Genomic DNA, 10,996 nt, shown 5'->3' with positions numbered 1-10,996 from the left:
ACCCGTGGCCTGTCCAGGGACTCGCTGGAAATGCAGTGTTCAGTGTGGCTGAGCTCAGGTGCCCAGGTGAGGGCCCTGCTCAGTGCCTCCAAAGCTCAGCACTCACCACTCCACACCTCTCAGGTTCTGACCACAGCTTTGGTTCTACTGAGGAGCTGAGCATTTAGCAGAAAGGGCTGATCTCACTCAAAGCTCAAGACTTGCTGACTTAACCCAGCACAACCCAACTACCATGGCTCACAAAACAAGGCAAGACTCTTTTTCTCTCTTTATTGACTGATGGATTCTCAGGCAGATCTGTTAATTACACTGTTAAATAATAGTTAAAAACAAACCAAGGCCAGAGGAGTTTGAAGTATCTAAACTGAAGCAGAAATTGGGAAGGAAAAGGCAGGAGAAGCTGGGCTGGGGTCTCCACTTGTGTATCACTGCAGCTTGGACACCCCGATGGCAACTGTTGTGACCCCAAGCCAACAGATTCCAAGGCCTGGCTCAGATGGGACGTTGTCTAGATAAGGAAACAGTTGCCCAAATGTAGCCAGATCAGAGGAGAACAGCTCTGTCCAGACACGGAGGTGCAAGGCAAATCGAGGGGAAGCAGTATTGCAGCAATCCTAGAACACAGCCAGAGGGAGCAGCAGCTCTGCCCCGCCGTGGCCAGGCCTGGGGCTCCTCAGCTCACACGTTGTGGGTCCGTTTGGTGAGCTGCGGGTCCTCATCCACCAGCTTCGACTTGAGATGCTCCTTGTAGGCAAGGATGTCCCCTTGCCACTTGGTGATTGTCTGCTTCTCACAGACCCAGATCTCCTGTGCGACCTGAGAGCCAGCACACCACGAGGAGGAGGAGGAACAGCAAAGAGGTTTGCAGTACAAATTTCTATAATCTTGCCAAAATTATAAAGTTAACTAAAAACTACTCTCTGAAGTCTTGCAAGAAAAGTTTGATAACTTTCACATTTAGACTACCAAAGAAAAGTATCTACAGGGAAACATTTCCCTGTAGGTACGTGTTTTCTGCATAATTTGTACAAGATTTTAGAACTGAAAGTCCCAGGCCCCTCTGTATTTCTGGTTTTGTTCATGGACTAAGATGAAAAGCCTTTCTTGCTAAATTGGTAATTGAAACAAAAGTAGTTCTTGACCTGAACTACTTGGATCTATCACAGTGAAAAATAAAATCATATCTGAACTTGCAGCCAAAGCTATAGCGGATAGATCAGCACTTCACATTTGTGGTGGTTTTTGTTTTATTTTAAGTACCTAATGTTTTCCTGGGCTAGCTCAGCAATTGTTTAACATTGCAGAAAGGGAGTTACGATTTCTTTTTCACTTACCCATCTTTTTGGGATGAGTAAGAGCCAGTCAGTTGAAAACACCTTGTTTTCATGACTAAAATGTTAGAAAGGTGCTCTGACAAAACTCACACCTGTCCTTACCTGTTGGATGAGTCTGAAGTCATGGCTGACAAGCATCATTCCTCCCTCGAACTCATTGATAGCATCTGCCAGTGCATCTATGGTTTCTATGTCCAGGTGGTTGGTGGGCTCGTCCAGGAAGAGCATGTGAGGGTTCTGCCAGGCCAGCCAGGCAAAGCACACACGGCACTTCTGCCCATCAGAGAGGTTCCTGATGGGGCTCACCTGCCCAACACACACATGCTTGCAGCTCTGCAGGCACCTGACAGCTTGCCACCCTGCCCCAAACCACCTGGGTCTCACCTTGGGCTCCCAGCAGCTCCATGACACAGGAGTTAGCCTTACACCTGCATCAACCTCAGGTAGCCCTATACCCACACCAACCTCAGTCAGCCTTACACCCACACCAACCTCAGGTAGCCTCACACCTGCATCAACCTCAGGTAGCCTTACACCCACACCAACCTTCTCCCACCCTGGGAAAAAGGGAATTCCAGGGGTTTCTGAAGGACTGTACACAGCAAGACCCAGCTTGTGCCAAAGGTGTGTAAGGACAGTTCATTGGTATGACTGGTATTCATTGACACAACAATCAAACTACCCTCAACTTCTGCAGAGATAAATGGGCAAAACCAACATAAAAATCAATGCTGAGCTGCAGCAGTGTGGACAACTGTCACACACAGGACGTGCCACGCTGGGCCTTGGAGCACCATAGATGAGCCCACTCTCTTGCCTGAGCCAAGTGGACCCTACAAACAGCTGAGAATCTTCTAGCACTTCTGCCTGGTATTCATCTCAGAAATAAGAGAGAAGCAAAATAGTTCAAATTATAATTAAAACATGCTCAGGTCTAGCAATATACCAGAACTAGCTTTCTTTTCACCCGGAGTGTGAGGGAGTCACCCCTTCCAACCCACACACTGCTGTGATCCAAAGAGAGTTCCCATGAGCCGTGAGTTATTTTTTTCTCCAATTTCAAAGGCAGAGATGGAAAAAGCATTTTGATGGTGTGGTGTGGCATGCTGCATACTGTATCACACTGTCAGGTATCAGTAAAGTAACAGAAAACACAGAACCTCTAATCCCCTAATGAACAAAAAAGAAAACCTCAACAGCCAATACTCACCTGCTGCTTCCCTGTCAAACCATATCTGCCAATGATTTTCCTCATCTCCTCCTTCTCCTTGATCTCTGGGTAGCATTTCAGCATGTACTCCAATGGTGAGAGGTCTAAGTCCAACTGCTCTTGCAAGTGCTGACAGAGAAGAAAAGTCAGCTTCAGGCTGGGCAGGCCAACCACTCCATGGCCCTAAGCACCACCCCCCTTGCACCCTTCTAGTACCAGGTGAGCAGCAGGATGCATGAGCCAATAATCCCACCTGCAGAACAGCCTCTGTGCCCAGCTACTAGGGAATAATTCAATAATTTCCATTTGAGGAACAGGAGTGCTGCTCCAGAACAGGAGGCTTGTTCACCACCAAACACAAGGCACCAGCTCAGCCGTAGCAGGTGGGAGGCTGAACAGGAAGGACCACAGCCAGCCTCTTTGCAGGGTAAGAACACGAGCTGGAGCCCATTCCATGGAACAGCTCCTTCCCCCATCTCCAGACACAGAAAGGCAGCACTGGGAGAGGCCTTAGGAGCAGAACTAGAGGGGCAAGGTTCCTCATTCCTGACAGCTTTTTCCTCAGGATTCCCTGCCCCCTGGGGCTGCTGTAGGGAGTACCTGGTGGTATCTACCAATCTTCACATGTGAGTGCTTGCGAATCATCCCATCTGTGGGCAGCAGCTAGAAGGGGAAGATAAAACCATTTCAGCAGGAAAGCTCTCCTCTTGTAGTATGCCAGAAATACAGAATCCAGCCATCTCCAGTCTGGCACAGGGGAGACAGTCTGAACAGGCAATATGAGAGAAAAAGCCCTATGTTTCAGCAAGACCACAGGACTTCTAAGGCCTGACCAGGGTGTTCTGGAAAACAAGTGCACTTTGTTGCAGACTATTCCAAAAGTAAAGGCCCAGAGCAGGGTAGACAATGCACAGAGCAAACCTCTCCTGTGAGCAGTTTCAGCAGTGTTGACTTTCCAGCTCCATTGGGTCCAACAAGAGCTACACGAGTATCCAGGTCAATCCCAAACTCCAGGTTATTATAGATCCACGGCTGCGAACCACAAAACCCACAGAACATTATTACACCTTCTCAGTACTCTCCAGAACCTCCCCACTGCACCTGTAATGCTCTGTCCCCAGCAGGCCCAGCATTAGCGCTGCCAAGAGCTTTGCTCCACTAGTCACATACTGCAGTCCCCTCAGGAAGCTCAGCCAAAAGTCTCCCACTCCCAAACAAGCAGGAATACAAGTGATCTCTGTATGCATAGTCCCATACTCACCCCATCCTTGGTGTATCTGAAGCTGACATTCTGCACCATGATGACGGGAGGGGGAATTTTCCCACAGGGTGGAAAGTAGAATGACAAAGTCTGTTAACACAGAATATCCACCTGTGAAACACCCAGATCACGGGACAGCCCACTCATTCCAGTATAACCATGCCTCACTACCAACATCAGCTGTAGACCAAGGCCCCAGATTGTGACTTGTTATAAGCCCTTATTGCAACTCACTCAGATTTATTCTGATGAGCTGCTTGCAAGCTCATCTGCTGGCCAATAAATCCCTATTTCTTTTCCTTTGAAACAAATGTGGGTCTGCATTCTTGACACAAGTAAAGGGTGCACTGAGCATCCTCTCTTATCTCCTACGAGCCCTACACATTCCTTTCTGATTTCTGCAAAACAGCCTTATTAATAAGACAACTACACTCCCCTCCCCTAGAAAATTCCTCCTTCTCATTGTTCAGCATTACTCCATGTTGAGTACAGGGATACTTGGCATCCAGGAGGGGTATCTTGTTCTTGCTACCAGCTCTGTCAGCCCTTCCTGCTGTCTGCTGAAGACCCTTCTACTCCTGTAGTCCATGTTTCAAATACAGATCTCTAGATGCAATTCCATGTCTGATCCTACCTTATCATTCACAACTCTCTCTGTCAAGCCAGAAGCCATCATTTTTTGAAGGGTCTTCTCCTTGCTCTGAGCTTGCCTGGCCAGCTTCGCACTACCGTGGCCAAACCGTGCAATGTAATTCTGCAAAAAGAGCCAGCCAAAAGGCACAGTGACAAGGCTGATGAGGGGCAGGAATGCCCACTAAAGGGGTAGGAGGGTGCTCGTGCAGCTAGGCAGGTACCTTCATATGAGCGATCTGATCTTGCTCCCAGTGGAATCGCTTCATTTGATTTTCTTCTAGTTCTAAGCGGGTCTTTACATACTGATCATAATTTCCCTGGAAAGAGAGCATGGCACATCAGATGTGTCCAGAGAACAGCCCCTGTGCCTGCTCTGGTTACATGGGCTCTGTTCACTCACCGTGTAGTACTTAAGCTTGCGGTTGTGCATGTGGATGATGTTGGTGCAGACGCCATTCAGGAAGTCCTGGGAGTGGGATATCAGCACAAGAATCCGCTTGAACCTGTGGCACCACATAAGTTATTACAGACTAAATTAGGAAAAGAAATCCCATTTGTTGGCCCTGATGGTGACAAAGGCTTTATATGCATGCTCTGGTAAATAGCAGTAAAGCAGCTACAACCAATTGCAGTGTGTAAATCCTGCCAACAGTTTTCACTGTAGTAAAACACCCTGCACCATTACATAGTCTTTGCCTGTTACCACAAGAAGTCCAGAGCTGATTGCCTTTGAGGCAAGTGACTTGTGTCACTGATGCAGCCACCTCCATTAGCATCATGTTTCTAAGAAGTTTCAACCTTGGCTGCTTACTGTCTCCTCAGTACAGACTCCCATCTGTCACTATAGGACACAAAAAAACCACGAGCTCACACCACTGTTCTTAAGGTGAAGAAAAAGGGAAGTTTATTTTCTGACTCTAACATTTATAGTTTTTTAAGAGTGACAGTGGATTGGAGGGTGACAGTGTCACCTCTCCAATGACACTGGACAAACCAACAGTTTATCAACTTTCTCTTCCTCCATAAAGGAATGCAAAACAATGAGTTATTTACAGAAAGTGTGTGAGAAAGTTCGCTATAAGAATGTCAACATCAGAAGGCTTAGAAAATCTTAAAAAACCAGGGTGACACCCATCCATATGCACACTGCAGCTGGCTCTGCTCCAAATCCATACAATGAAGGGTTAAAGCCTCACCAAAAGAGCTTCAAAGGTTTTTTCTAAAGCACCTCACTTCTAAAGCAAGGGCATAAAAGGTTCAACTGACAGAGCTGATGGGAAAACCTCTGCAAAGGCAAAGCCCTTCTCACAAGATAGTTCTTTTAATGCACACCCCATAACCTGAGCTTCCTAAGTGTTCCTAAGCTTTTTGCCTTACACCTTAACATTTTACCTTTGTCATGAAAACTAGGCACCTCACACTCTAGCAAAAGATGAAACCAACATGCTCAGATACTACAGTTCTGTAAAAACAGAGAAATGTGGGGAGGAAGATGAGCTGACAGCCAGGTCTGGAAAGCTCATTATGCACTAGTACAGTACTTAATGCTGGTACACAGGCTGCCAAGGCCTGCTCCTGACTTTCAAGGAAGCACCTTTAACCTGGGAGTACAAATTAGCATTTCTCATTTCTTCAGTGCAGGGAGACAGGGAGTTGAACTGAATTCTTTATCCTTGTGTCAAAGAATCTCACACAGCAGCAAGCAGGTGTCACTGGTACTGCAACACAGTTTTGCACCCACAAGAACTGTACAGTTACTCCTGCAGAACTTGCTTAGGTGCCGACAAGATGTTCGTGCTCACATGCTGACAATCAGAAAAGCACGACCCACAGAAGCAGCCAACTCCTCCATGCTTACGTTTTCAGCTCTTCCTCCAACCACACACAGGCATCCAGGTCAAGGTGGTTTGTGGGCTCATCGAGCAGCAGCATGAAAGGCCGAATGAAGAGTGCTCTGCAAGGACAGGGGAGATGACAGCATAGGGTAAGTGTAGGGAACCCAAAGCCTCTCAACCTGCTCTGAGTCCTTACAGCTGTCTGGGACTCTGCAGTCACAGGCAGCCATGCACTCTCACTCACCTGGCAAGTGCCACCCTCATTCGCCAGCCACCACTGAAGTCCTTCAGCTTCTTCCTCTGCATGGCTGGCGTGAACCCCAAGCCGTGAAGGATACGTGAGGCTCGTGCTTCTGCCTTATCAGCATCCAGCTCCTCCAGGCGTTCATACAACTCCAAGAGTTTCTCACATTCCGCTGGAAGAGAGCCTGACGGTCAGCACCTCTGCCCACAGAGGGCTCTCAGCTGCACACCTGGGACACCTCACAGCCCCTCTGCTTTACTCCTATTGAGCCCCCTCCACAGCCAAGCCTGAAACACTTCTTAAGATGCCGCATGGAATAATTCATCCAAAGAAGTGTCATCTGTGCCCATTAGTACAGGGCAGCTGGAGGAAACAGGTACCACAACATATGAAAACTTCCCCAAGGAACCCCAATTTCTTTGGTAGGGAAGGAAAGGGAGGAAAATGCCCCTTGGGACTCTGAGAAGCTTTACCATCTTCGTGAGCTAAACGCTCTGCTTCTCGCTCCAGCATGGCCCTCTCTGTATCCACCTCCATCACACACTGCAGAGGGGTCTTGTCACTGGGAGGCATCTCTCGGGTCAGGTGATAGATGTCAATGTGCTCTGGGATGGGCACTTCTCGCTTCCCAATAGCTGACAAAAGCATGGATTTCCCTGTGTGCAGATAATCACAATTAATTGCTGCAGTCAGTGAGCTACAACGTCACAGTGAAACAGATGAGATACACTCAGATCCCACGGTGATTCCTTCCCTTTCCAACCTCAGAAAATCCTTGGGAATTTTTTTCCCAAGAGGCCAGAAGAACTGGAGGCACAGTAGAGCCCACTGTCTCAGTAGGACAGGCTGCCCTCCTGGCTAAGGCTCACCACCCCAAAGACAGGACTGAGACATGAAGAAGCTTTTTGGAAACCACTGCACTTCAGCCCTCACCTAGATTTGGGAAACTTTATCTCTGTTGTAGTTTCTGCTGTCTAACCAGGTCTGACAGCTGGTATCACGATCCCAGATTCCAAAGACTTCTAACACAGAGAAAAGTAATGCACTCATCCCTAGACAACCAGGGTTTTCCTGAAACTTAAACCAGATGGTCACTCTTACTAGCACCTCTCTAATCACAGCCATATTCTGCATCTCTCAGTGTAGCATCACTTTCTCCATGGACTGTACAGTTGTTTTCCTAGTCAGGCCAAACCACACGTTTTCTACTTCTCCGTACAGTACAAGTTCTTTGACCAACACCAACAGCATTGGGTTTACTGGCTCTACTAGGCTAATCAGGCAAACAGGAATCAGGCAGATTAACAGCTCCCAGACAACTCTCCCAACTCTCCACAGAAAGCAGATCAAAAGCACAGTCCAAACCCAGAATGCAATCTCAGACATCTCTCAGCAATCAGTAATTCCCCTCCCAGGTGGAGATATGGGAGAACAGAACCTGCTGGGTCCCAGCCATATCTGCCTAACCACCCTCCTTCTGTTTTCCAGCACTTCCCACCTGCACCTGCCCAGCCTCTCAGCAGAGACCTTCACTGAGTTCCAGGGGGCCACCGTGCTTGCCCTCTTGCTCTCAGCTTACCAATGCCATTGAGTCCAATCAGGCCATAGCGTCTCCCAGAGTTCAGCTCCAGTTTGGTGTCACTCAGCAGCTCCTGGCCATGAAAGGTCAGCGAGAGGTTGATGATATGCACATCAGTGCTGTTGGGGTGGGACGCCAGCACTCCTGTCACGGCTCGGGCAGCAGCTTTCTTTAACTCAAAATCCTCCAGCTCCTTCGTAAGAGCATCCACCTCTATAGAGAAGACCAGAAGTGTTACTGATTTACAAACACAAGGGAAGCCTTAAGCCCCTGCACCAAAAGGCCCAGGACCACAAAAACAACTCCCATTTCTACAGAAGAGTTGAGGAGACCAGGATGCAATGACACTCAGCTTTTCAGCTTAGCACAAGGATATATATGGTCTAGTAGAACTTCAACCAGCCAAATATCTAAATGTCATCTAAACAAAACCAGACCATCAGAACTAAGTGAGAAGCCACAACAGTGAGCCGTTTTCTGAATGTGATGGGACTAACCCCCACTTGCAGGAAAGACTAGACTAGGAATAGAGCATACAACGTATTGCCTGCAAGTGTAAGAAAAGGCTTGGACAAAAATGAATTGACTAGAAAATAAACAAAGGGAAAGCTGAGAACAGAGAAGCAGCAGCAGCAGTGAAGCAGTCCCTACTAATTTTCTGAGAAGCTACAATGCTCATCTGCATGTTCCCTCTTCCTTTCCTCCTACAGTACAAGAAAATCATAGAATCACAAAATCCCAAATTGGTTTGGGTTACATCTTCCAGAGCATTTAATTCCAAACCTGCTGCCATGGATAGGGACACCTTCCACTATACCAGATTGCTCCAAGCCCCATCCAACATGGCCTTGGACACTTCTACGAATGGGGCAGCCACAGCTTCTCTGGGCCACCTGTGCCAGAGGCTCACTGCCATCCTTCCTGTCATGCTGACCTTCTGTCACAGGCCACCTTCACTCAGTGAGAGATGCTGCCCTTGGAAGCAGCGAATGGCTCTGGGGATGCGAGCAGGCAGACGTGATTTCTGATTGTACCAGTGCACAATGACACCCTGGTTGTCAGCATCCAGCACTCCTGGCGAAATCAGCCACTCTGCAAAATCACTATTAACACCATAGCAAATGTGCCTTAGCCGAGGAGCAAAAAATATCACTGGCACTGATACAGGACTCCTTTGGGCAATGCCACAGAGCAGTGACCACAAAGAATGAAAAAGGTGAGCGAAAATGGGTAAAGGAGTGTTACCCCGATGCATCAATAGCTCAGCAAGAAATACGCCGGTATTGACCCACATAGAACCACATGATCTCCTGGGCTGGAAGGGACCCACAAGGACCATGGAGCCCCAGTCCCGGCCCTGCACAGACACCCCAGCACCGCACCCCGTGCCCGGGAGCGCTGTGCAAAGGCCCCGAGCTCGGGCCCGGTCCCAGAGGAGCCGCCGGGGCAGCGGAGCCTTCCCGGGCCCAGCGGGTCCCGCCCCGCCCGCGCTGCACCAATAGGAACGTGCTATGCAAATGACCCGGCGGAGGCGGCGATTGGCCGGCTCGGGCCGGGCGGCCCCCGCGCGCCGGGGCCTCACGGAGCCCAGCCCGCGCTGGGACCCGCGGCCCTCACCGGCCCCGCCGCCCCGGGCTCCGTGCCGCGCACCGGCCGCCGCTTGGCACGGCGCACCGCGGGCTGAGCCCCACAGAACACTGCGGGCTGCCGGCTGAGCTAAAGGAAGGCCCAAAAATGAACTCTCTGTAAGCGTTCCCAGCCCTATTTCCTTTGGGACCAACAGCTCCCTGCGGCAAAGCCTCTCTCTTTAACAGGCACAAAGCCTCTTTTAGAGGTAGGCTCTTAGTTTTTGCAGACCAGGTACCTCTCAGAGAAACAGGTGAGCAGAGAATCACAGCAAATAGCAGTAAGAGAATTGATTTAGACGCTACAGTGGCTTCCGCAGCAGGAAAGAAAACTCCAAAAGAAACGAAAACCCAAGAAACCCCACACAGGTCTGGGCATCAAGCAGCAGAAGGTAGGGACAGTGTCTGAGAGGGGGAAAACACCATCAGCCCCCTCCATCTTCACACTGCCGTGCCTCAAGCGAGGGCATCCTTCACACACACGGCCCATGCGGAGCCCCCGGGCCCGCGGCTGTCCTGCTGCCTCAGGGCAGAGAGGTCCCGACGGCAGCTACTGCAGCCGCCGGTTCCACGCAACCCAGGCCGAGGCATTTCATCAGAACATCAATGTCGCGGTTCGCCCACCCGGGACACAGCCGAGCGTACACGGTCCGCCGAAACGGCGCGGGCAAGGCCCCCGCCCTGGGACACGCGGGGCAGACACAGGACCGGCCGGCTTCTCACCTGGCAGCACCGTCCCGTTGGCCTCCGGGGGCCGGACTTCCTGCGGCTCCGGCCCGGCATCACCGTTCTCGTCCGGGACCCGGCGCGGCCGCTGCCGGGCCTTGGCCGCCTCTTTCTTCTTGGCCGCCTTCTTCTTGGCCAGGTCGGAGGGCATGGCACGGGTGGGAGCTACGCCAGAGGGGGCGACAGGCACCGTTAGGCCGCGCCGATTCGGCCCGGCCCGGGTCGCCCCGCCTCTGCTCCCCGGCCCAGAGCACACAGCGCCGCCGGCTCCTGCCGAGGGTTCCCGCCCGCCCGCCTGCCGGGCTGCCCGCGCCGGGCTGCCCGCGCCGCGCCGCGCCGCCCGCCCACCCACCCTGGCCCGGCCCCGCCGCTCCCCTCTCTCGGCTCCCCGGGCCCGCCCGCACCGGCCGCTCGCGCTTTCCTTCTGTCGCAACAGCCCCGCCGCGACCGCGTGCGAGCGCCCCGCCCCCTCGGCGCACCGGCCAATCGCAGCGCGGACCGTCACCGGCGCCGGGCGGCGCGCGGCCCTGGGGAGCGCCGTCCGCACGC

General features: G+C 51.2%; 1 protein-coding gene across 3 annotated transcripts; it reads right to left on the bottom strand.

The window, feature by feature from the left end:
- Positions 1-256: 256 nt before the first annotated feature.
- ABCF2 (ATP binding cassette subfamily F member 2) lies at positions 257-10,987 on the bottom strand. 3 transcript variants are annotated; one of them, XM_054632251.2, is made up of 15 exons: positions 10,852-10,987; positions 10,445-10,612; positions 8,097-8,309; positions 6,991-7,173; positions 6,518-6,689; positions 6,297-6,392; positions 4,839-4,941; positions 4,660-4,755; positions 4,440-4,559; positions 3,806-3,895; positions 3,466-3,576; positions 3,145-3,207; positions 2,545-2,673; positions 1,437-1,640; positions 257-816 (listed from the first exon to the last, which is right to left on the bottom strand). In XM_054632251.2, exons 2-15 carry the CDS (start codon positions 10,596-10,598, stop codon positions 679-681), a joined length of 1,872 nt encoding a protein of 623 aa, XP_054488226.1. In that variant the 5' UTR covers positions 10,599-10,612; positions 10,852-10,987; the 3' UTR covers positions 257-678. The 3 variants fall into 3 exon arrangements, with proteins under 3 accessions (XP_054488226.1, XP_077032643.1, XP_077032683.1); XM_077176528.1 differs by lacking the exon at positions 10,852-10,987 and adding an exon at positions 10,800-10,820; XM_077176568.1 differs by lacking the exon at positions 3,145-3,207.
- Positions 10,988-10,996: the final 9 nt, after the last annotated feature.

This window comes from Agelaius phoeniceus, chromosome 1 (genome assembly GCF_051311805.1).
Source record: "Agelaius phoeniceus isolate bAgePho1 chromosome 1, bAgePho1.hap1, whole genome shotgun sequence".
Classification (NCBI taxonomy): Eukaryota; Metazoa; Chordata; class Aves; order Passeriformes; family Icteridae; genus Agelaius; species Agelaius phoeniceus.
This window is presented reverse-complemented; position numbering and strand designations above follow the sequence as displayed.